Consider the following 27,004-nt stretch of genomic DNA (forward strand, 5'->3'; position numbering starts at 1 on the left):
TCTCCTTGCAGTCCAAGGGACTCTCAAGAGTCTTCTCCAACACCACAGTTCAAAAGCATCAATTCTTTGGTGCTCAGCCTTCTTCACAGTCCAACTCTCACATCCATACATGACCACAGGAAAAACCATAGCCTTGACTAGACGAACCTTTATTGGCAAAGTAATGTCTCTGCCTTTGAACATGCTATCTAAGTTGGTCAATGAGCAATAGAACCCTCTTTAAAGAGGGTCACAGTAGCTGTTAATAGAAATGTCCCACTACTGGATCCTGAAGGAGAGGGACCACATCTTTTTTTTTTTTTTTTAAGCTTTATTTAGATATAATTTGGAAGCAACAGTTAGAACTGGACATGGAACAACAGACTGGTTCCAAATAGGAAAAGGAGTACGTCAAGGCTGTATATTGTCACCCTGCTTATTTAACTTCTATGCAGAGTACATCATGAGAAACGCTGGGCTGGAAGAAGCATAAGCTGGAATCAAGATTGCCGGGAGAAATATCAATAACCTCAGATATGCAGATGACACCACCCTTATGGCAGAAAGTGAAGAGGAACTAAAAAACCTCTTGATGAAAGTGAAAGAGGAGAGTGAAAAAGTTGGCTTAAAGCTCAACATTCAGAAAATGAAGATAATGCTCTGGTCCCATCACTTCATGGGAAATAGATGGGGAAACAGTGTCAGACTTTATTTTTTGGGGCTCCAAAATCACTGAAGATGATGACTGCAGCCATGAAATTAAAAGATGCTTACTCCTTGGAAGGAAAGTTATGACCAACCTAGATAGCATATTGAAAAGCAGAGACATTACTTTGCCAACAAAAGTCCATCTAGTCAAGACTATGGTTTTTCTAGTGGTCATGTATGGATGTGAGAGTTGGACTGTGAAGAAAGCTGAGCGCTGAAGAAATGATGCTTTTGATCTGTGGTGTTGGAGAAGACTCTTGAGAGTCCCTTGGACTGCAAGGAGATCCAACCAGTCCATTCTCAAGGAGATTAGCCCTGGGATTTCTTTGGAAAGAATGGTGCTAAAGCTGAAACTCCAGTACTTTGGCTACCTCATTCGAAGTGCTGACTCATTGGAAAAGACTCTAATGCTGGGAGGGATTGGGGGCAGGAGGAGAAGGGGACAACAGAGGATGAGATGGCTGGATGGCATCAACGACTTGATGGACGTGAGTCTCAGTGAACTCCGGGAGTTGATGATGGACAGGGAGGCCTGGCATGCTGCAGTTCATGGGGTCGCAGAGTTGGACATGACTAAGCGACTGAAATGAACTGAACTGAACTGAATTGACAAATAAAATTGTAAGATATTTAAACTGTACATCCTGGTGACTTGATATACATTGTGAAAGATTTCCCCCATCTGGTTCATCAACAGATCTCTCAAATCTCTCTCTCTTTTTTTTGGTGAAAATGTTTTAGTTGTATTTTCTTAACAAATTTCAACTTTACAATACAGTGTTTTCAGTCACAGTCCTCAATGTTTTATATTATATTCTCAGGCATTACTCAGCTTATAGCTGAAAGTTTGTACCCTATTACTAACCCCTCCCTATTTCCCCATCCACTCAACTCATGGCAACCAGTCTTCTACTTACAGTTTCTATGAGTTGACTTTTTTTTTTTTTACATTCCACACATAAGAGCTATCATGCAGTATTTATCTTTGTCTCGCTTATTTCACTTAGCATAATGCTCTTAAGGTTCATCCATGTCATCCAAAATGACAAATGTCCTTTTTTTCTCATGGCTGAATGGTAATATTTCATTATGTACATATGTATATCACATCTCTTTATCTTCTTTATCCATTCACCCTTTGATGGACACGTAGGTTGTTTCCATGTCTTGGCTACTGGGAACAATGCTGCAGTGAATGTGGGGGTGCAGTTATCTCTTTGATATCCTATCTTCATTTCCTTCGTTTCCCACCCAGAAGTGGGATTGGTGGGTCATACGGTAGTTCTATTTTTAATTTTTTTGAGGGACTTTCCTACTATTTTCCTTAGTATGAAAGTGAAAGTCTTAGTTACTCAGTCATGTCTGACATTTAGTGAACCCAGACTCTGTAGCCCATCAGGCTTCTCTGTCCATAGAATTCTTCACACAAGAACACTGGAGTGGGTTGCCATATCCATAGAGGGTAAAGCAATTTACATTCCCACCAACAGGGATTCCTTTTTTCTATATCTCTGCCAACAATTATCTCTTCTCTTTTTGATTGTAGCAAATCTAACAGGTATGAGAAAATATCACACTGTGATTTTGATCTGTGTTTCCCATTGATTATTGCATTCACTCATTCTGAGTTGGCTGCCCATCAACAACCAGGAATCGTATTAGGCACAGGGGATGTGGTGCAAATAGGACAGACAAGAAATATATAAATATATTTGGTCTTCATCTTGATTCTGCCACAGAACTCCTAAAACCCTTAGAATTTTCTAAAGGTGTCTTGTTACGTTAATGAGGTATCTTTTGGAAAGCCTTAGGTAACCTAAGGATTAGGACTGGTTGTCAGGGAACCAATCCCATGATCAGAGGGTTAGGATTTTCAGTCCCACCCATTGAACGCTTCAGTTCAGTTCAGTCACTCAGTCGTGTCTGATACTTTGCGATCCCATGGACTGCAGCATGCCAGGCTTCCCTGTCCATCATCAACTCCAGGAGCTTGCTCAAACTCATGTCCATCCAGTCAGTGATGCCATCCAACCATCTCATCCTCTATCAACCCTTTCTCCTGCCTTCAATGATTCCCAGCATCAGGGTCTTCTAATGAGTCGGCTCTTTGAGTCAGATGGTCAAAGTGTTGGAGCTTCAGCTTCATCTCAGTCCTTCCAATGAATATTCAGGACTGGTTCCCTTTAGGATGGACTGGTTTGATCTTGCAGTCCAAGGAACTCTCAAGAGTCTTTGCCAACACCACCATTCAAAAGCAGCAATTCTTTGGTGCTCAGCTTTCTTTATGGTCCAGCTCTCATATCCATACATGACTACTGGAAAAACCATAGCTTTGACCAGATGGACCTTTGTCGGTAAAATAATGGACCCTTGAGGGAGGGGAAAGGGGAATGGAGATTGAGCTCAATTGCTAATGGCTAAAGATACAGCCGACTCTTTGCGACCCCATGAATCGCAGCAAGCCAGGCCTCCCTGTCCATCACCATCTCCTGGAGTTCACTCAAATTCACGTCCATCGAGTCGGTGATGCCATCCAGCCATCTCATCCTCTGTTGTCCCCTTTTCCTCCTGACCCCAATCCCTCCCAGCATCAGAGTCTTTTCCAATGAGTCAACTCTTCACATGAGGTGGCCAAAGTACTGGAGTTTCAGCTTTAGCATCATTCCTTCCCAAGAACACCCAGGACTGATCTCCTTGAGGATGGACTGGTTGGATCTCCTTGCAGTCCAAGGGACTCTCAAGAGTCTTCTCCAACACCACAGTTCAAAAGCATCAATTCTTTGGCACTCAGCTTTCTTCACAGTCCAATTCTCGCATCCATACATGACCACTGGAAAAACCATAGCCTTGACTAGACGAACCTTTGTTGGCAAAGTAATGATTTCATGGCTCCAATCACCATCTGCAGTGATTTTGGAACCCCAAAAAATAAAGTCTGACACTCTTTCCACTGTTTCCCCATCTATTTCCCATGAAGTGATGGGACCAGATGCCATGATCTTCGTTTTCTGAATGTTGAGCTTTAAGCCAACTTTTTCACTCTCCTCTTTCACTTTCATCAAGAGGCTTTTTAGTTCCTCTTCACTTCTGCCATAAGGGTGGTGTCATCTGCATATCTGAGATTATTGATATTTCTCCCGGCAGTTTGATTCCAGCTTTTGCTTCTTCCAGCCCAGCGTTTTTCATGAGGTACTCTGCATAGAAGTTAAATAAGCAGGGTGACAATACAGCCTTGACATACTCCTTTTCCTATTTGGAACCAGTCTGTTGTTCCATGTCCAGTTCTAACTGTTGCTTCCTGACCTGCATATAGGTTTCTCAAGAGGCAGGTCAGGTGGTCTGGTATTCCCATCTCTTGAAGAATTTCCCACAGTTTATTGTGATCCACACAGTCAAAGGCTTTGGCATAATCAATAAAGGAGAAATAGATGCTTTTCTGGAACTCTCTTCCTTTTTCGATGATCCAGCAGATGTTGGCAATTTGATCTCTGGTTCCTCTGCCTTTTCTAAAACCAGCTTGAACATCTGGTAGTTCATGGTTCACGTACTGCTGAAGCCTGGCTTGGAGAATTTTAAGCATTACTTTACTAGCGTGTGAGATGAGTGCAATTGTGCGGTAGTTTGAGCATTCTTTGGCATTGCCTTTCTTTGGGATTGGAATGAAAACTGACCTTTTCCAGTCCTGTGGCCACTGCTGAGTTTTCCAAATTTGCTGGCATATTGAGTGCAGCACTTTCACAGCATCATCTTTCAGGATTTGAAATAGCTCAACTGGAATTCCATCACCTCCACTAGCTTTGTTCATAGTGATGCTTTCCAAGGTCCACTTGACTTCACATTCCAGGATGTCTGGCTCTAGGTGAGTGATCATACCATTGTGACTATCTTGGTTGTGAAGATCTTTTTTGTACAGTTCTTCTGTGTATTCTTGCCACCTCTTCTTAATATCTTCTACTTCTGTTAGGTCCCTACCATTTCTGTCCTTTATCGAGGCCATCTTTGCATGAAATGTTCCCTTGGTATCTCTAATTTTCTTGAAGAGATCTCTAGTCTTTCCCATTCTGTTGTTTTCCTCTATTTCTTTGCATTGATCATGAGGAAGGCTTTCTAATCTCTTCTTGCTATTCTTTGGAACTCTGCATTCAGATGCTTATCTCTTTCCTTTTCTCCTTTGCTTTTCGCTTCTCTTCTTTTCACAGCTATTTGTAAGGCCTTCCAAGACAGCCATTTTGCTTTTTTTCATTTCTTTTCCATGGGGATGGTCTTGATCCCTATCTCCTGTACAATGTCACGAACCTCATTCCATAGTTCATCAGGCACTCTATCTATCAGATCTAGTCCCTTAAATCTATTTCTCACTTCCACTATATAATCATAAGGGATTTGATTTAGGTCATACCCGAATGGTCTAGTAGTTTTCCCTACTTTCTTCAATTTAAGTCTGAATTTGGTAATAAGGAGCTCATGATCTGAGCCACAGTCAGCTCCTGGTCTTGTTTTTGCTGACTATATAGAGCTTCTTCATCTTTGTCTGCAAAGAATATAATCAATCTGATTTCAGTGTTGACCATCTGGTGATGTCCATGTGTAGAGTCTTCTCTTGTGTTGTTGGAAGAGGGTGTTTGCTATGACCAGTGTGTTCTCTTGGCAAAACTCTATTAGCCTTTGCCCTGCTTCATTCCGTATTCCAAGGCCAAATTTGCTTGTTACTCCAGGTGTTTCTTGACGTCCTACTTTCGCATTCCAGTCCCTTATAATGAAAAGGACATCTTTTTTGGGTGTTAGTTCTAAAAGATCTTGTAGGTCTTCATAGAACCGTTCAACTTCAGCTTCTTCAGCATTACTGGTTGGGGCATAGACTTGTATTACTGTGATACTGAATGGGTTGCCTTGGAAACGAACAGAGATCATTCTGTTGTTTTTGAGATTGCATCCAAGTACTGCATTTCGGACTCTTTGCCCACAGTAGTAGTAGTAGTAGATATAGTAGATATAATGGTCATCTGAGTTAAATTCACCATTCCAGTCCATTTCAGTTCACTGATTCCTAGAATGTTGACGTTCACTCTTGCCATCTCCTGTTTGACCACTTCCAATTTGCCTTGATTCATGGACCTGACATTCCAGGTTCCTATGCAATATTGCTCTTTACAGCATCAGACCTTGCTTCTATCACCAGTCACATCCACAACTGGGTATTGTTTTTGCTTTGGCTCCATCCCTTTATTCTTTCTGGAGTTATTTCTCCACTGATCTCCAGTAGCATATTGGGCACCTACTGACCTGGGGAGTTCCTCTTTCAGTATCCTATCATTTTGCCTTTTCATACTGTTCATGGGGTTCTCAAGGCAAGAATACTGAAGTGGTTTGCCATTCCCTTCTCCAGTGGACCACATTCTGTCAGACCTCTCCACCATGACCCGCCTGTCTTGGGTGGCCCCACAGGGCATGGCTTAGTTTCATTGAGTTAGACAAGGCTGTGGTCCTAGTGTGATTAGATTGACTAGTTTTCTGTGATTGTGGTTTGGGCTGCGACAGTGCACAAGCGCGGGAGGCTGCGACGGCGCACAAGTGCAGCAGAGAAGAGCTACCCAACGTCCGAGGTCAGGGGCAGAAGCTGGAAAGACCCCATGCCCGAGGGGTGGCAGCCAAGAGGAGCTACCCCACTCTGAGGTCAGGGGCAGTGGCCGAGAGTGCCAGGCTGCGACGGCACAGGATCGGCCAAGAGGAGCTACCCCACGTCTGAGGCCAGGGGTGGCAGCCGGGAGGAGCTACCCCCAGCCAGAGGCCAGGGGCAGCGGCCGAGAGGAGCAACCCCAAGTCCAAGGAGTGGTGGCTGCGTGGGTGCAGGAGGGCCTAGAGGAGCTACTCCATGTTCAAGGTCAGGAGGGGTGGCGGTGAGGAGATACCCCTCATCCAAGGTAAGGAGCAGTGGCTGCACTTTGCTGGAGCAGCTATGAAGAGATACCCCACATCCAAGGTAAGAGAAACCCAAGTAAGATGGTAGGTGCTGCAAGAGGGCATCAGAGCGCAGATGTAATTAAGCCACCATAAAAGCCACAAAGGATGAAGCATCTGTTTTGGTGAACATGTGGTGATTTGGAAAGAGTGGCACACTTGGAGAGGGCTGAATTTGCCTGCAATGCAGAAGACCTGAGTTCAATCCCTGGGTAGGGAAGATCCCCTGGAGAAGGGAATGGCTATCCCACTCCAGAATTCTTACCGAGAATTCCACAGATAGAAGAGCCTGGTGGGCTACAGTCCATAGGGTCAAAAAGAGTCAGACATGGCTCTGTGACTAACACTTTCACTAATAAGTATTAATAAAATGTTTCTCTGAATTCTGTGCAAATTAATGGAACCCAAGGAGAAGTTTATTGAAATCTCCAATCTATAAATTCTTGGTCAGAAACAAATGAACAGGAGATGAGAGAACATGTTTCCTGAACATTTCTGAAAAAGATCTAGTTTAGCATATGGCAAGCTGGAAATTTCTCAATGTGTGGGGGGTGATCACTGGGCCTGCCAATTCATTATGCTTTCATCGCAAGAGACACATTTTGCAGCAGCGGGGGTTGTGTTCCAGAACTCTTAGATGTGGATATCCTGGGGGGGTTGGAGTGGCAGGCTGGGAGAAGAAAGTCACAGGACAGGACGTGCTAGAAGCATTGCACTTGCATTCCTTAGTTGGGGCAGAACTTTCTTCCAAGATCTCTCTCTGGAGTTTTGGTCAGGGTGTACTAAGTCCAGGCAGTAGTTTTGTACACAATTATCTCCTTCTTCAGGAGAAATATAATCCAAAACTTCTCAAATATTGCAAATTACAGAAGTCAGACAAATCTGTTGAGCATTGGAGAGCTGAGAAAATCAGAGAGTACTAGAGGAAAGAATGATGGGTATAAATAAGTAGGTAAAGTTAGAACATGTGCATCATTAGAATACTGCAGGATTTGGTGACATTCAACCCTGAATATTCATTGGAAGGACTGATGTTGAAGCTGAAGCTCCAATAGTTTGGCCACCTGATGCAAAGAGCTGACTCATTGGAAAAGACCCTAATGCTCAGAAAGATTGAAGGCAAAAGGAGAAGGGGACAACAGAGGATGAGATGATTAGATAGCATTACCAACTAATGGACATGAATTTGAGCAAACTCTGGGAGACAGTGAAGGACAGGGAAGCCTGGCGTGCTGCAGTCCATGGATTGCAAAGAGTCAGACATTATTTAGCGACTGAACAACAACAACACATAAACCAGAGTATTCCCCTTTTCCAATAGCCCATTTGGTGTGGAGCAGTCAGAGGTCACCACTTCAAGCTTCCTTCACATTTCAGGTCAGACACAATTACATCCTTAAGCATTTCAGAATGAAATAAATAACAGTAATTCTTAGTGAACTCCTATAGGATAATTAAGAGCTACACAGAAAATTTAATGCCAATCCTCTTAGGCACAGTAGTTCTGAACTAAAGAGGAATGAGTTAAGATTAAGTAAAGTTGACCTGTAGTTAGTTTGCAGTTGAAGCTCACATTCAGCCCCTCACTATTATTTGAATAGTTTCTTAGCTAAGAGTTCACATCCAAGAACTGAATATGTTACGCATTGAGCATGAAAGACCAAGGTTTTGATTAACCTTTTCTGTTTAAACTTTTCATCACCATGAAGTACTTTCCAAACACAAGCATTCTTGGAAAAAGAGTGCACACTTGGTCAAGGAGCCAGAAAGGAGCAACCCCCCGAACACTGAAAACACACCTTCCCAAATTCCAACTCCCTTTTTGAAATCCAGGATTTGTAATGCAAATCTGAGTACCTTCCTCCATCCTGGAAAAAAATTAATAGTCATTCATCATCAGTGCAAAGAAACAGCACGTTTTCCCAGTACTTTCTTAACTCTTTCCTGGAGTATGAATTTGTGCCCCCCGCCTTTCCCCCCCCAAAAAAAAACAACCACTTTTGCCTGGTATTTATTATGGCTGCCCATTTAGGGCAATATTCCCAAGCCTTTTCATTCCAGAATAATCTTACCTATTACTTTTCAATACTTTATTTTGTCCATGATGCTGAAATAAACCATTAGCTCAATTAAAAACTCAATCCAACTAACTTGGAATCTGGGGACCAAAATCAGCCAATTGGTTCTTGGAAATGCTCACTTTTAACCCAGTTGTTTTTGCAACCTTGATTCAGGTGTTTTCTCTGGAACTTACATATCTCACTAATCCTTCAATTAGCTAAAAAGAATCTGTAGATTTTTATTTTGTATTTTCTCACTTATAGAATGCCTGTCAGAATCCATCAATTACCTGGTATTACAACTGCCTGAATTACAATGGACAGTCTCAGTGTATTGATAGATCAGAAATAATTTTTTAAAATCTGTCACTACCTTAGGAAATTATTCACTATATTTTGCCACTTGGGTAGACTCTGAGGCTATAGTTATTGACTGAAAATCTGCCAATTAAAGTTCCATTCTAGCTGAGCTGTTTGATATTTCCTAATGATTTTTTTGGTATGTTTCTTTTTTTTTTTTAAACAGGTTTTAAATTTTATTTTATTTTTAAACTTTACAATATTGTATTAGTTTTGCCAAATATCGAAATGAATCCGCCACAGGTATACCCGCGTTCCCCATCCTGAACCCTCCTCCCTCCTCCCTCCCCTACTCTCCCTCTGGGTCATCCCAGTGCACCAGCCCCAAGCATCCAGTACTGTGCATCGAACCTGGACTGGCGACTCGTTTCATACATGATATTATACATGTTTCAATGCTATTATCCCAAATCTCCCCACCCTCTCCCTCTCCCACAGAGTCCATAAGACTGATCTATACATCGGTGTCTCTTTTGTAGTCTCGTATACAGGGTTATTGTTACCATCTTTCTAAATTCCATATATATGCATTAGTATACTGTGTTTTTCTTTCTGGCTTACTTCACTCTGTATAACAGGTTCCAGTTTCATCCATCTCATTAGAACTGATTCAAATGTATTCTTTTTAATGGCTGAGTAATACTCCATTGTGTATATGTACCACTGCTTTCTTATCCATTCATCTGCTGATGGACATCTAGGTTGCTTCCATGTCCTGGCTATTATAAACAGTGCTGCGATGAACCTTGGGGTACATGTGTCTCTTTCCCTTCTGGTTTCCTCAGTGTGTATCCCCAGCAGTGGGATTGCTGGATCATAAGGCAGTTCTATTTCCAGTTTTTTAAGGAATCTCCACACTGTTCTCCATAGTGGCTGTACTAGTTTGCATTCCCACCAACAGTGTAAGAGAGTTCCCTTTTCTCCACACCCTCTCCAGCATTTATTGCTTGTAGACTTTTGGATCGCAGCCATTCTGACTGGCGTGAAATGGTACCTCATAGTGGTTTTGATTTGCATTTCTCTGATAATGAGTGATGTTGAGCATCTTTTCATGTGTTTGTTAGCCATCTGTATGTCTTCTTTGGAGAAATGTCTATTTAGTTCTTTGGCCCATTTTTTGATTGGGTCATTTATTTTTCTGGAGTTGAGCTGTAGGAGTTGCTTGTATATTTTTGAGATTAGTTGTTTGTCAGTTGCTTCATTTGCTATTATTTTCTCCCATTCTGAAGGCTGCCTTTTCACCTTGCTAATAGTTTCCTTTGTTGTGCAGAAGCTTTTAAGTTTAACTAGGTCCCATTTGTTTATTTTTGCTTTTATTTCCAATATTCTGGGAGGTGGGTCATAGAGGATCCTGCTGTGATGTATGTCGGAGAGTGTTTTGCCTATGTTCTCCTCTAGGAGTTTTATAGTTTCTGGTCTTACATTTAGATCTTTAATCCATTTTGAGTTTATTTTTGTGTAAGGTGTTAGAAAGTGTTCTAGTTTCATTCTTTTACACGTGGTTGGCCAGTTTTCCCAGCACCACTTGTTAAAGAGATTGTCTTTAATCCATTGTATATTCTTGCCTCCTTTGTCAAAGATAAGGTGTCCGTATGTGCATGGATTTATCTCTGGGCTTTCTATTTTGTTCCATTGATCTATATTTCTGTCTTTGTGCCAGTACCATACTGTCTTGATGACTGTGGCTTTGTAGTAGAGCCTGAAGTCAGGTAGGTTGATTCCTCCAGTTCCATTCTTCTTTCTCAAGATAGCTTTGGCTATTCGAGGTTTTTTGTATTTCCATACAAATTGTGAAATTATTTGTTCTAGCTCTGTGAAGAATACCGTTGGTAGCTTGATAGGGATTGCATTGAATCTATAAATTGCTTTGGGTGGTGTGTTTCTTAAAACTTCCCATCTGCTCTAGTTCCTGAGAGCTTTCAGATTAGAGTTTTTATTTTCATACATATACTGTACCACTTACAATCAACTTTTTTACCCCCAAATTATAAGCTAAATCTGCATTAACTTTCAAAATAAGTGAATTTGTATCCAGACTCCATTTAATAATCCATAATAACTTCTCTAAAAAATACATTTAAATCCCTCAGTTCGATAATTAGGTATAACTCTTTAGATTAGCTTTGTTTTTTTTTCTCATTGTTTTATGCAGCTGTTGGGGAAAGAAAATAATTATTCCCCAAGTTATTCTAGTCAGTCAGTCCAAACTGGGCTTAAGCTTTTATTCTTTTCACTAAATAAAATGTGTTGTCATTTCTTTTTAATGTATTAATTTTTTAACATACAAAGTTATAGAAAAATAGCTGTAAATTTATGACCTCCACAAAGTTACTATAGTAGTTTTTCTTCCAAAGGATACCTAGAGTTACCACGTATTTTACTTCTCATAAAATTTTATGTGGCTAAAAATCATAATACTGCTTTTTTTTTTTTTAGAAAATCATTTTCCTGCTATATATTTTATTCTTCAAATATATATTTTTTATTACATGGGATTTATCTATCCTTTGGAACCTTAAAAAGTAAATGCTAAATCTTCCCTTGAGATGAACCACAGCTGTTAAATTGATGGTTCTCCTGAAATGGTAGAAACCAAGTCAGGACAGAAAAATATAACCTTGGCTACAATATGAGCAAGTATCCTCATGTTTACAAATAAGTTACCTATCCTATAATTAAAATGACTATAATTTAGTAATTAGCCGTTACTAAGAGGCCCATTACTGAGACCCATTAATAAGAGCCATTACTAAGAGATCAGTTTTTTCCAAACTGATTTGGAATGCTATCTTTAACATATATTAAATTTCTAAATGTACTATAATCTATTTCATAAATACATCAGCTCCACTGACCTGTCCCTTCATGTACCAATGCCACACTATTTTACTTACTGTGGTTTTAATATGGGATTTTTTTTTCTGGCAACTTTTTTCCTGGAAACTTTTCTTCTCTTTTTTTGTTTTCATACTTGACTATTCTTGCTTGTGTATTTTTTTATGTGAACTTTGGAATAACTTCATTGGTTCTTATGCTTAAAAAAAAAAACCAATGATATTTTTATTAGGAGCACAGTAAGGCTGTGGATTAATATATGGAGATGATGGCTTTACAACGTTAGTTCTCCAGTCCTAGAATGATAAGCCTTTCCGTTGGTCTCAATATTTTACATATCTCTAGGTAGCACTAAAACTTTTTCTTTATGTAGCTCTTTCACATTCTGAAGTTTATTCTTAAATAGTTAATATTTAATACAGTTCATACTATTTTGTCCTTTGGAAATATGAAAACTTGATAGTTGAATATTGACAATATGTAGCTTTAAACTTTGCCACCTCATCTTTTTTTTTTCTCAATTTTTATTTGTTTATTTGGCTGTACTGGTCTTTGTTGCTGTGTGTGGGCTTTTTCTAGTTGCTATGTTTGGGCCGTCTCTCTAGCTGTGGTGAGTGTTCTTCTCTTGTCGTGGAGCATGGGCTTTAGAGCACACAGGCTTGGTAGTTGTCTCGAGCTGGCTTCTCCAGTTGCAGCATGAGGGCTCTTTAGTCGCGCTGCACAGGTGTTAGTTACCCTGAGGTCTGTGGGATCTTGGTTCCCTGACCAGGGATCGAACTCATGTCCCCTGCGTTGGAAGGCGGATTCTTAACCACTGGACACCAGGGAAGTCCCACTGCCTCATCTTATTGAATTCTCTCTTGGAAGTAGCTTTTCAGTTTTCCTGTAATCTAAATACAAAACCCCATGAGACAACAGTAGAGTTTACTTTTCTACTATTTTGCATTGTTCTCAAAATGTCTTAGTTTGAGAAAATGTAAATTGTGATTTAATGGAACTGTCATAGTTTTCTTCTGAGTGTGTTTGATACACTAAGTGTGTCTGAGAGCAGAAGAAATGGCCACCTTTAGGCGTTATACCCTATGCCTTGTGGAAAGGGCTTCATATTTATTGTCTCGTGACCATAAACAACTTTATGAGATAGATTATCCCCATTCTATAGATAAAGAATCAGAGAGGTTGGATACTTGTCCAAGAGTTATCTGACTGGTCTAGTTAGTGGCAGAGTCAGAATTTGAATCCAGGGCTCTCTGGCTCCCAAAGTAAAGCAGGCAGCTTGAGAAAACAACTTGTCCTTAGGTGGCAGATATTGAGGGGTTCTAGTACCACGTAGCTAGAGTAACCCAGGGAAGAAGTCAACTGTGATTGAAGAAATTAAACTTAGCTCAGATGATCCTCTTAATTTCACAAACATTCCTAAGCACACCCTCAGTACTCTGGTGTGTGTGTGCTGCATGCTCAGTCATATCCGACTCTTTGCAACCCTGTGGACTATAGTCTGCCAGGTTCCTCCATCCATGGAATTTTCCGGCATGAATACTGGAGTAGGTTGCCATTTCCTCCTCCAGGGGATCTTCCCAACCCAGGGGTCAACCAGCATCTCCTTTTGGCAGCAGATTCTTTATCACTGAGCACCTGGGAAGCCCCCAGTACTCTGGAACCAGCCACGTGCATGTCAGTTAAGTTCTTTCAGTTGTGTCTGACTCTGCAACCCCATGGACTGTAGCCCACGAGGCTCCTCTGTCCATGGGATTCTCCAGGCCAGAATACTGGAGTGGGTTGCCATGTCCTCCTCCAGGGGATCTTCCCGACCCAGGGATGGAACCCGAGTCTCTTATGTCTCCTGTATTGGCAGGTGGGTTTTTTACCACTAGCGCCGTCTGGGAAACAGCTACTTCTTTCTCCTTAGTACACAAGCACACAGAGGGATTATTACTAATGAACAGTGTGCTAACTGCAGGCCTCGAACTCATGTGTGCAAGAAATACGATTATCTTCATATTTCTGTATCTCTTTATTTCTATTATGAGCTCCTATTCCATTTTATCTTTTTTTTTTTTTTTAAAGTAAAACAGCAGTTCTTTCCTCCTTTTTCTCCGAAGCAGGACCAGGCTGAGCCCCTGAGAAATCACGTCTCTGGATTCACTGAAGGATGGGTTGGTCAAGGTGGGGTGTCTGGCTGGAGCAGACACAAGTACATGAGTCGCCGAGGCCCAGCATCTGGCTTCCTGTCTTGGGTCCCCTTCTGCCAGCGGCTGCTCCTGCTGTCCCAGGCCCAGCCGCCTCACCTGCTGTCATCTTACACTGGCCAGCTGCTGCCACCACTGCAGCCTTTGCCCCATCCTACTTTATTTTAGTTAATTCTGGGTACACTCAGAGGTTTTCCTTTGCAAATCTAAAGACTCCTCAGTCAATCAGTGTCCCCTTCAGAACTCCATTTCTGGAGTTGGGGCTGCGTCCTGGGGCCGTCGGGGATGAGGGAGAGGTCACAGAGGCGTCATCCTTCCACGCTGGCATTCTCTGAGGTGCACACTGTGGTCTCTGGCCTCAGCTGTCCTCCTGCTCAAACTGCTGATCCAAATGGGTCACAGTTCTGTTCTCACATCCGGTCCTGAATCAGCTATTCCCATGGCCTTAAAGGGACACAGGGGGAAAAAAATCTAGATATTCCTTTAGGGTGGCAGGATACTGAAGCTATACCAAGCTCTCTCCAACTAGACTCATCAAATACCAAGTTTTATTCTCTTTCTCTTGAGTTATTGGAGAACCACAAGTTTTGCCATGCCCTTTGCTATCTGCCCCCTGAAATTCATATATTGAAGGCCTACCCCCAGTGGGACTGTGTTTGGAGATACAGCTTTATGGAGGTAATAAAGGTTAAATGAAGCCGTAATGGTAGGGTACTAATCCAACAGAACTGGAGGCCCTCTAAGAAGACCTCTCTCCACGTCCATGCGCAGAGAAAAGACTATGTGAGAACACAGTGAGAAGGTGGACGTCTGCAGGTCAGGAAGAGAGGCCTCACCAGACCCTGGCAATTCTGGCACCCTGATCTTGAACGTGCAGCATCCAGAACTGTGAGAAAATAAACTTCTACTGTTTAAGCCACACAGTCTATTTTGTTATGGCAGCCCAAGCAGACCGAGACACTCTTGGACTCTACCTAGTGATGGCTCCATTCTCAAATTCTTCACACCCATGTATCTGGGGTTTATATTTCTCTCCACTTTTCCACCCACACCCCCACACCCCAAGTAAACTCAGAACAGAGCCTCTTCTTTTGCATCGTCTGTTCCTGTGACATTGACTTCTCTTGCTGTCTTGCTCTTCTCTTAAGAGAAGCAGCTTATCTAAACAGGAAAGGAGGAGCGACAAAAATTGAATCAACTTGATTATATATTCTATCTCAAGCTACACATATGTACTCGCTTCTGGAATCCAGGAGGCAAGCTATTGACTTCCCTCCTCCAGCTGTGGCCACTTTCCCTCGAGGCGATAATTTCTCTTGGCTGGCTGCTCAGATGAGGACCGGGTCACAGGGTGACAGAAGAAATTAGGTTAAAAAATCCAATTATTATCACACTGCAGTAAATTCTTATAATGGGGCAAATGAAAAGCTGTAACAATATTAAAATTGAATGACACAGTCTTTGAAGTAGTAAGGGACAGAGTCACCCAGGGAATTCTGGGAAAGAATACCCCAGAATGATTTAATGCAGAAACCTGTCTCCACAGCCACTCAGGCCCTGGGAGAAGTGGAAGACTGTACACCTGCGGAGCATACACCTGCAGCGGCAGTAACTCAAGACCACTCACTTGTGACCCAATTCTGGGCACCTGATCAGAGAGAGGTGTCTACTGAAACCCAGTCCTATGAGGCAGATATTCCTTATTCTTCGAATTTCTGTCTCTGCTGAGTTTTTCCTTTGCTTCTGTTGTCTTTATTTCTTTCTGTTTCATATGCTTCAAGAGAGTGTCTCAATGAGCTAGTTCATCACCATCAACAGAACACACTATTCAGCAGGATTCTCGTGCCGTGCTTCCTCTGAGGCCCTAGCCTCCCTAATGTCTAGGTCACCAAGGTTCAAACCAGCTGCATTAGAGACTCAACAGCCGACAGGTGAGTTTTGTTCACTGCACATTGTTTTATAAATTCCAGTGAACAGTGACTCAGAAGATTTTACTCGAATCAGAGTTCTTCCTTTTCCTGAAAAATCTGAATTGGTGACCCTGAGCCAGGGTCAGCTGGACTGAGCTGGATGGTGACTTCTCCCGGTAGTCAGAGCTGGCTCTGCATCCCGGGAATCCCTCCGTGTCTGCAGTGTGTGCTAAACAGCTGGATCTGTGCCCTTCAGCTATTTCCCTGGCACCTAAGGCATCTGAGTGTGTGGCCTCTGTGATTTCTGTCCAGACAGCTGTCCACTTCCGGGCTAACTGGGTGTGACCAGCATTGACAGAGTCATGCAACAGAAAGAAGAAAAGTTCTGTGAAAGAAGCTGCCTCTGTTTCTCTCAGAAGAGGCCCCTTCAGTGACTCAGGTATTTAGAGTTTCCAGAACTGTCTGGCAACTTCCTGGAATCAAAAGAGAACAATTTGGTGATTGATTCTGGTCCAGAGAGACTCTGATGAGCTGGCCACCCTTTATCTCTCACATTCAAACTATAGATACATTCTCTATTCTCACGTTTCCTAGGACTTTCCTTTAATAAAGTGTATCAAATAACAGGACTGGTATATTCTTACATGGTAAAATCTTAGGCAGTAAAATATGTTTCTTGCCTGTTGTCTCTCAAGCCCTCCCTTTCAATGTGTTTCCTTTCTCATGGCCAATTTTCTTCAGTTATTATCCCGCCCTTTTGAATAGTATCAGAGTCCTTCTTGGTTCAAGTTCTGTTGCTGTTGTTGTTGTAAAAGTTCAAATATGCTGAATCTAATTAACTAAAATTCTTGGTTAGCCAGGTTAAACGCTCATATCTGGAAAACATCTTCCACCATCCTATCCACAGTAAAATGCAAGCATAATTGACATTTAGATTTGAATCTAATCTAATAGGCCCTGAGGTTGTAACATACAGAATTACTCAGGGCACAGCGCTATAAGATCCTGAATCATCAAATATGACTTAATTGGATCTTGTGGTATAGTCAACATTTTCATGAAAAAGTAAAATATATTTGAGAAATATTTTCCAAAACAGAAAAAGTAAATTAATTCATATCATAACCTTTGATTAGTTAGAAAATTATGTTGATCAGATAATCAACCTTCCCTGGCATATCTGTTCAAAGTTTTATTACTAAAACTGAAGAATCTTAGATCAGAGGCTGTTAATTCAATGAGAACGAGAACTCTATAAAGCTTGGAAAACAATCACATCCACTGAAGGCTTGGCATTTTTGTATAGCTGGGATCTGGTGAAATGAACCTCAAGGGCATTTTTAGTGGGCTTATTCATATTTCATCCATGGAGTGTCCAGTTCAGGATGAGTAGCAGGCTCCTAGCTCCACAGTGCTAATCGTAGATAGGTTAATGACTGGGGTCTTTTAAGAGGACCAACTCCTTTTCCATCTTGCAACTTTGGGAAGTTATCTGAGTCATTGATTGCCTGGTCCCTTTAGGTAAGACACAACATCACTTCCTTTACACAGTTCCCACCTACCCCTCAACACAAATGCCCTAGCTGTGCGAAGTCTAAATCACCTCAACCTCCATCATTTCAATCACATTTTCCAGTAGGATTTGCATATCACAAGGGTAAGAGGAATTGGAAGGTGGAGTTTGGTCCTGGCGTTCTTTCAGAAGGTCAACTGTCAAACTGTGATTGAGTCTCTGAATTCTAATTCCTCTCCTTTCTTAGAAGCTGTCTATTCCTAGTAGTTTTCTTAGTCAGTAGGATATTGATAGTAGGTGGCATATCTCATGATGAGTTAAAATCTATGAATTTGAATCCCGAACCCACAGACAGAATGGATGTGCCATCCAAAGAATCAACATTTTAAGTCATCTTTCCTTCCTCCAAACGTTGGAGAAATGAGGTGTTCATTTCAATCAGAAGATAAGAACTTGGAAGTGCAAAAGGTTTTTTTTTGTTGTTTGTCAGTTTTTACTGTAAGAAATTCAGTTCAAACATTGATTCTTCCAATTAACTGTTGGCAAGTGACCTTGGTGGAAGGAATTTAGTCTGCTTTCCCATCTTCTAAATAGGGATAGTCACTACACTTCATACAGTTTTAAAAGATTTATTTATCTATTTTTAACTCGTTAATTTGGCTGCACTGGGTCTCCTTGTGCCAGCTCTCTCTAGTTTCAGAGAGCGAGGCTCCTCCTGGTTGTGGTCAGGGGCTTCTCATTTTGCTGGCTTCTCTTGTTATGGAGCATGGGTTCCAGAGCAATGGCTCAGCAGTAGTGGTGGTGCACAGGCTTAGGTGATCCATAACATGTAGAATCTTTCCGGACCAGGGATTGAACCCACATTGGCAGGCAGATTTTTTTTTTTCTTTTTTTACCACAGGACCACCAGGGAAGTCCCTTCATACAGTTTTATAAGGATTAAACAAGACGTGTGTGTGTCCAATGTATCAGGGGTGTCAATGACATCTAACCCACTGCTGCTGCTACTGCTAAGTCACTTCAGTCGTGTCCAACTCTGTGCGACCCCATAGACGGCAGCCCACCAGGCTCCCCCGTCCCTGGGATTCTCCAGGCAAGAACACTGGAGTGGATTGCCATTTCCTTCTCCAATGCATCAAAGTGAAAAGTGAAAGTGAAGTTGCTCAGTCGTGTCCGACTCTTAGTGACCCCATGGACTGCATCCTACCAGGCTCCTCCATCCATGGGATTTTCCAGGCAAGAGTACTGGAGTGGGGTGCCATCGCCTTCTCCATCTAACCCACTAGTGAGCAGCATAAAGCCTCGGGCTAAGCACAGACAAGAAGGCTCTGCTGTTTCCTGCCAGTACCTCCCACCTATCGATTACTGTCTGCGTGATCAAACTTGATGGTTTACATGTCAGCAGCGATACTTTTCTACAAAGTGCTACCATGGAGAAAAGTCCATTTTACTGTGATAGAGATAAGCCAGCTAAATCGAAGAAACTTAAGGGAAATATGCCAGGGAACCAGATGTGCATCTTCTATAATGTGAGCCAAGAATATCTCCTAGGATCCCAAGCCACTAGAGTGACTTCACAAACTTGCTCCGGTCATTCCTAGACACAGGCGAGAGCAATGGTGTAGCCTGTCCCCGCTTACCAGGCCTAAAGGAACACCATCAAAACAGGGCTTGAAAATTTCCCCTGTATCAGGCCCCCATTCCTGCATGTGCTAGTTAAGAGATTTCTCTCGAGATGCTGGTTTGTGATTTTTTTTTAAAAAACAAACCTATACTTGGAAGGTTTGCTGCAATACTACACGATGATGTAATTATTTATGTAGGCCCAGTTGAGCCTATAGAATCCAAACGCTTTCAAATTTATAACTCTGGTTAAAGATTTAGACAGCCCTCCTCACGTAATTTACACACACAAACATGTACATACATCCCCCTCAAATATTTCTGTAAGTTCCAAAGTACTTTTTGATGTAACTGTATTCCCTGTATTCTGACATTCTTGAAGCAGCCCTAGAGCAGTGTGTGATTAAAATTAGCAGTCTTTCAGTTCATACAGAGAATAAAGTTATAAATTCTGAGGGTGATCTCATGTGCTCAGAATTATGTCTTTTAAGGTCAAGCTAACTCAAAATGCGGAGACTATAACAGTTAAAAATGGTCTTTATCTTAATGCAATGAAGGATACTTTCATGTATATTGTAAATAGTGCTAGTTAAGCCAGTGCATTATTTATGCTATTTTCACTTTTTGATTTGGGAATATAACTATTCCCAACTTGGGAATATAACTGTAACTATTTGTAAAAATAAACATGAAGTAAATGATGGTAGTAGATTATGATCAGTCTTTTGACTTAGAGTAAAGGAAGCCCAGAGAAATATATTAGTCCTCTTAGGCACTTAATTTGGAGAAGGCAATGGCACCCCACTCCAGTACTCTTGTCTGGAAAATCCCACGGATGGAGGAACCTGGTAGGCTGCAGTCCATGGGGTCACTGAGGATCGGACACGACTGAGCGACTTCACTTTCACTTTTCACTTTCCACTTTCATGCATTGGAGAAGGCAATGGAAACCCACTCCAGTGTTCTTGCCTGGAGAATCCCAGGGACGGGGGAGCCTGGTGGGCTGCCATCTATAGGGCCGCACAGAGTCAGACACGACTGAAGCGACTTAGCAGCAGCAGCAGCAGCAGGCACTTAATTTGTGAAATTTTTATATAGGATGAACTAAACAACTTCTGAAAAATGAAAAATAACTTCTGCTTCCTTAGTTTTTACACTTTCAGGGTCCAGGTCAGTGGCCACAACAATGGGGAAGCTTGGAGGGGTGCTTTATTTACCTCCGCTATAACCAGCATCGGTCTCCCATCAGAATACATCAGAAGTGGAACACCGGTGTGTGCTACTCAAACTCTGCTCCAAAACAAGTCCCCAGGCTGCTTCTTCCAACAGATGCTGTTCCAAAGCTTCTCCTATCTTGACAGTCTAAAGACACCACTGGTCCTAAAATATCTGCTTATATCCTCCTGATAACCATAATTCTGCCTTTTATTAATAAGATTCTGTGTCATAGTTTGGACATAAGAGCTTGGAGGTGGGGAGCCCACGCATACAAAGAAAACATAAAACAAGCCATTCTGCACAAGGGACTCATTCGTACAGCGGTGCTGGCCCAGTGCCCTGCTCTGTGGTCTGAGTTGAGCCATGTCATTTATCCTGGGCCCCAGTTACTCAGCCTGTAGAATGAGAGACTTGGAAGGGCTGACCTCAGAAGTCTTTTGCAATGCTCGTTAAGCCAAGGCTTTTTTTTTTTTTAACCAAGGATTTCTCTGAATCTTGATTGCTATTGATCCTATCTGCCTGGGTCCCTTTTTATTATCTTTAACCATTTTCCAGAGGATGTGAGAAACACTTACAGAGTCAGTTCAGTTGTTCAGTTGTGTCCAACGCTTTGCAACCCCATGGACTGCAGCACACCAGGCCTCCCTGTCCATCACCAACTCCCAGAGTTTATTCAAACTCATGTCCATTGAGTTGGTGATGCCATCCAACCATTCTCCTCCTGACTTCAATCTTTCCCAGAATCAGGGGCGTTTCAAATGTAGGACAAGCATAGACAATGGAGCCTAGATGCAATACATGTCTGGCGAGTCCCCTGGCTTTGCATCCCCTCCTCTGGCCACCCCCTAATCAGAAGTTGTCTAGATGGAGGCAGCCTACAGAGCCGCACCTGCAGTAGAAGCTGGGTGATTCTAAGGACCAAACCACCTGGGCTTATCTCAAGTCTCATTTTTTTCCTTCCCTGACACATGCTCACAGGAAAAACAAAGGGAAATGTTTCTCAAGGAAAGTTCTTGGCTCTCTTTCTCTCTTCTCTTTTTTTCCTCACAAAAGGGACTTTTCTGGAGAAAGAGGGAAGGGAGAGCAAAACAAAAAAGCAAATGAAGTACTTGGAATAGTCTATGCCGGGACTCCCACTCAGGCTTGGAAAAGCCAGCTCTCTGTCAGCAGTAGTCCAGGTGCAGCAGCCACTTGGGGCGCTGGGGCCTCCCTGAGTCACGGCCCAGGGCCTGCGGGGGACAAGCCCCTGGTGACACTGCCCACAGGAAAGCAAGCCCCAGGTCAGCAAACTGCCAGCCCCCATAAGTAGATCTAATTATGATCGCTTACTTCAAAGAAGGATTTAACCCCAAGCAGATTTAGCAGGGTTGCTTCCAAAGGGCAGCAGGATTCCCGGGCCTGACCTTTGAGAAAATCCTAAAGGCTTCACTGCTCCAGGAATTCAGCAAAGCCAGTCACTGTGGCTGCTTCAGAACACAGAGAAATGCAGAGAATGCCACTTTAAGTTATCACAGTCCTCCTAGTGAGGGTGTCTAATTTAGCATAATGAGTGTCTGGTGAGCGTGGACCCACAGCATGTGCGCTGGCAATCAGTCGGGGCGGGGGGTGGGGGCAGGCCTGGACAAGAACACTGACAGGAAAAAATATAAAGCACTGAAGTATAACCTATTGAGTCAAAAATACTATTTCAAAGCCATAGAGTAGTTGGATAAGCACGTACTTTTGGTGACATATCCCAGTAGTGCTCATCAATGTATTACTATGAAAAACAGCTTGAGGCATATAATTTTTAAATGCAATTTTGATTTTTAAAACTTTGTACACAGCACTTTTGCAGGAGGAAATGGCAACCCACTCCAGTATTCTTGCCTGAAGAATCCCATGGACAGAGGAGCTTGGGGGCTACAGACCGTGGGGTCACAAAGAGTCGGACCCGACTGAGGCGACTGAGCAAGCACACACACGACACTTTGTTCATGAGAGATCACTGTGTACTTGCTCTGGTAAAATGAAACAACTCCAGTGGAGGGGTGGGGAATTAGGATTGTTCGTCTCGAATTGGTCAACATGAAGTTAGAAAATAAATACACTTGGGACAAGCTCACTGTATAATGACTATAAAAGTATTTTGCGAACTATAAAGCTCTCTATCAACTGTTATTATTTCCATGATTCTCATAATACACAGAAATTAGGAAAAGAAAGAAAAAGAAGCAGCTAGGTAAGTACAGTCTCTCCATCCACATGCTTCATTTATATACAACCACTGTAGATGAATTCACCTCAGGCATTTAGCTTAGGTGGGAAATTGCAGAAAAAAGCAGACATATCTCATTCTAGACCAAATGGTTGACAAACAGACCAGAAAATAATTCACACAGCTGTTCTCTAAAATTATTAGATTTCAGATCTTTAAAAGAGATATCAAACAAGTTGCTACTATTAGCTGACCACAGTCCAATACAAGACACCTAGATATACGTGATTTTACACCAACATTAAAATCTTGTTTTCACTACCTATGCTTGAGGTTGGAAAGTTCATAGAAGTTGAGGAGGTGGAGTTTATTCTGGTTGGTTTCCCCAAAATATCAAATTAGACCATCTATTTATCCAAACATGGAGAAGGAAATGGCAACCCACTCCAGTGTTCTTGCCTGGAGAATCCCAGGGACAGGGGAGCCTCGTGGGCTACCGTCTATGGGGTCGCACAGAGTCGGACACAACTGAAGCGACTTAGCAGCAGCATTTATCCAAACAAGAAGTTGCTAAACTTGAGCCTCTAGGAACAGAAGACAGGCTTAAAACGGGGTGTGTGTGTGTGCGAGCACCTGCATGCGTGCACCAGGTTCCTCTGTCCATGGGATCTTCCAGGATTGAAAAATCCACTGCAAGAATGGAGTGGGTTGCAGTGTATTCCAGGGAGCTTCCCCACCTAGGGATGGAATCTGCATCCCTGGTGTCTCCTGCATTGGAAAGCTGACTTTTTACCAGCTACACCGTAAGAGGAGGGTATTACATGTACTACTTCAGCCTTTGCTCCCTCATCCATTTCTCCTCCCTCAAGGGATGTGCCAAGTCCAATAATGAGTAAACATTACCAATAACTTCCAAGAATTTTAACACAAACCTATTCTGTTTCAGGCTTTTAATTACTCTGTTATCGAAATAACTTTTTCTACAAATAAACTAATATGGGAAGATCAGATCTCCTTTTTGTAACTAAATAGACACAGCAAAGCTGGGACCGGTGAAGCTCTTTCCAAATGGCTCTTATTTGCAAGCCCTAAACACAGCCGCGGACATGGTTGGTAACTCAAAGCATCACGATTCAGTGTTATTGGTTCAAAGATCGTGGAATTCACAGATGTAACCATTCAGCTGAAGGAAGGAAAAGGAAAAGAATAAGATAAAAAGAAGATGCTGAAAAAGCTGGATAGTATCAAAGCGTTTCTATTTGAAGTCTCTGCTTCAAACGTGGCAATCCCTGGTCTGAGAAAACTACCTACATATTTGAGGTCTGCTGCTACTGCTAAGTCGTGTCAGTCGTGTCCGACTCTGTGCGACCCCATAGACGGCAGCCCACCAGGCTCTCCCGTCCCTGGGATTCTCCAGGCAAGAACACTGGAGTGGGTTGCCATTTCCTTCTCCAATGCATGAAAGTGAAAAGTGAAAGTGAAATCGCTCAGTCCTGTCCGACTCCTAGCGACCCCATAGACTGCAGCCTACCAGGCTCCTCCATCCAAGGGATTTTCCATGCAAGAGTACTGGAGTGGGGTGCCATTGCCTTCTCCATATTTGAGGTCTATGGGGTTGCAAAGAGTCGGACACGACTAAGCAACTAACACACATACACTGAATTTTTAAATTTGTTTTGTTTTACACTGAGTTCCTGAGAAAGTTAAGCAGGTAATTCTAGTTAAGTAATTTATAACAACCAAATAGTAAGATTTTCCATAACTGTGTTAAGAATGAATAGGATTCATTTTATTAATAAATGGTTAAATTGAGTAATTTGTTTCTCCGAAGAAGTGGATTTTAACCCCAAAGAGGAAAAATAGATTATTTCTAACAAACGGCAATTAGTAGAGAGGCTTTTCAAACGGAGGTGCTTCGTTGATCAAGTTAAAATGGAAGCTCCCTGAGTATGGCTTTCTGGCTTTTCACATCAGTGTGTTGTCATACTTGTATGAACCCCCAACATGGTCACATTAATAGTTCCAGGCAAAGTCTGTCTCACTCTCTGCAAACCATTCAGAAGTTAGGAATTAGGCCCCAGGCAAGTGTCTCCGGAGCTCCTGGATGGAAATCTGACCCCTGGAGGGAAGTGGGCAGGAGGAGAGCGCTGTCCCCCAACGAGCATGCGCAGTTACCTTTCCCGCTCCTGCTCCAGCAGGTTGGTGAAATCGTCGCTCTTGTTCATGTAGTCCGTGTGCTTGTGCTTCTCGTTCTCCAGCTCGTACACCGTGCGCCTGTGACACTTTTCAGCCAGAAGCAGCTGCTCTAGCATGCGCCGGTAGGTTTCCTTCTGCTTTTCCTCGAGTCTGTCCAGCTGAGTAAGCCAACATGGGAAAGAACGTAATATTTTATTTCATTTACTTATGACTCTAAATAATAATAATTTGTCTCTTGATTTATCAGGGCTTCCCTGGTGGCTCAGATGGTGAAGAATACGACTGCAAAGCGGGAGACCTGGGTTCAATCCCTGGGTTGGGAAGATCCGCTGGAGGAGGGCATGACAACCCACTCCATTATTCTTGCCTGGAGAATCCCATGGACAGAAGAGTCTGGTGGGCTGCAGTCCACAGTTGCAGTTCACAAAGAGTGGGACATGACTGAGCAACTAAGCCCAGTGGTTTATTACCTGAAGGGGAGGGCATGGGGTCTGCTATTCTCTGCTTTCCCCCTGATTCCATCATGTTCTCTAGGTCAGCTGACTGTATGAACTAGGTGGTAAGGCTGTAGTAACTTCTGGCCTCTGACCTTTTTCTATGCACCTATGCGTGGTTCCTAAACAGACTTACTGTTTCGATGAGACAGCGCAAAGGCCTGTACTCAGAAAGAAAGAGAAGAGCATCCCACCTAATCTCACAAAAATAAAGAGCTCGGCAGGCACATATAACAAATTCCTCCCCTGGTAGAATGAAATTATCATTGCAACCCTTTTTTTTTTTTAAGGCCTGTAGTTAAGTGAATTTCTAGGAAAAGTATGTGAAGGACCCACAATCCTCTCCTTTTAAGAGATACTAAATATAGGGAGAGTCTCAGAATTTGTGGAGAGCACATATCTCAAACTAAGAGATCTTATCAAATATTTTTACAGGACGTTTTGTGCCTGTGTCTCTGGCCAGGCTATAGGATCTCTAAGGCACCATGCCTTGGTCATCTTTTTAGTTCCTGGTGCTTAACACAGAGCTTGGGACAACGTAAGTGTTCAGTAAATGTTTGTTGAATAGGACCCAATCTTACAGTATTGATAGTTCTCCATCCTACTCTCCTCTCCAAACCCTAGTGCAGGAGTTCACAACTCTCAGCACTAGTGACATTTATGGCCAATTAATTCTTATTTCCTGTGCATTGGAGGATGCTCAGCGGTATCCCTGGCCTGTGACCTCTAGATGCTGGTACTAAAACCTGCAGTTGTGACAAAGCTATCCACAAATGTTGTCAGATGTCACCTGAAGGGAAAGTCCCCATGCCCCTCCATCCCCTGTTGAGAATCACTGTTCTGGGTGAATCAGACATATTTAGGATCCATTCTTTTTTTTTTTAGCTGCACTGGATCTTTGTTGCTGAGGGCAGGCTCTCCCTAATTGTGGAAAGCAGGGGCTACTCTCTAATTGTGATGCTTGAGCTTCTCATTTTAGTGGCTTCTCTTGTTGGGGAGCATGGGCTCTAGAGCATGGGCCCAGTACTTGTGGCACACTGGCTTAGGTGCCCTGCCACATGTGGTATCCTCCCGGACCAGGGATCGAACCTGTGACCCCTACATTGGCAGATGGATTCTTAACCACTGGATCACCAGGGAAGTCCTAGGATCCATTCTTAATCCCACAGCCAACTCCGTAAGACTCAGTGGAGTAGCTCCGTGGGGATCAGCTCCAGAGCTATTCTTTGGATGTTCCATGTTTGCCCTTCAGTCATAAGGAGGATCTGAGGTTCCCTCCACAATTGTATGTATCCCTTCATTGTGAATGAATCATTTGTGGGGCCCAAAGCAAAAGAGATATTACCCCCATAATCCTCAGTGCCTTCTGATTAGACCTCCACCCCCTTGCCTAAGAGCAGGTGACCAACAGACTGGCGAAACCCAGGCGATCTGGTGGCCTGTCATGCCTGAGATCGTCAGGGAGGCTAATTGTACTTTTATGTGTTCTGATACATTTCTGCAGTGTAAATGGGACAGTCTATACAAGAGACTTTCTCACTGAGACAGCTCCTATTACAAAATATTCTCCCCAAGCACTCTGCATATCTCCACGAGTGTGATTTTTACCACATGCTATCGAATTTGTCAAGCATTGCTGGAACATCATCAGAAATGTAGAAGGAGCAACTCTTTCCCCTTTTTGATCCTTCTGACTTCATGAAGCTGAAACTCCAATACCTTGGACACCTGATGAGAAGAGCCGACTCACTGGAAAAGACTCTG

The 27,004-nt window shown here is 42.7% G+C and overlaps 1 protein-coding gene across 5 annotated transcripts in view; it reads right to left on the minus strand.

Annotated features, from left to right (window-relative positions):
• Positions 1-27,004, minus strand: part of FILIP1 (filamin A interacting protein 1) — a 221,846-nt gene that overhangs the window by 41,411 nt on the left and 153,431 nt on the right. For all 5 annotated transcript variants that reach the window (XM_005210667.5, XM_005210666.5, NM_001192362.1 and 2 more), the window contains one exon: positions 24,726-24,904. In XM_005210667.5, coding sequence (XP_005210724.1) covers positions 24,726-24,904 — 179 coding nt within the window. The remainder of the gene's footprint in view (positions 1-24,725; positions 24,905-27,004) is intronic.

This window comes from Bos taurus, chromosome 9 (genome assembly GCF_002263795.3).
Source record: "Bos taurus isolate L1 Dominette 01449 registration number 42190680 breed Hereford chromosome 9, ARS-UCD2.0, whole genome shotgun sequence".
Lineage (NCBI taxonomy): Eukaryota > Metazoa > Chordata > Mammalia > Artiodactyla > Bovidae > Bos > Bos taurus.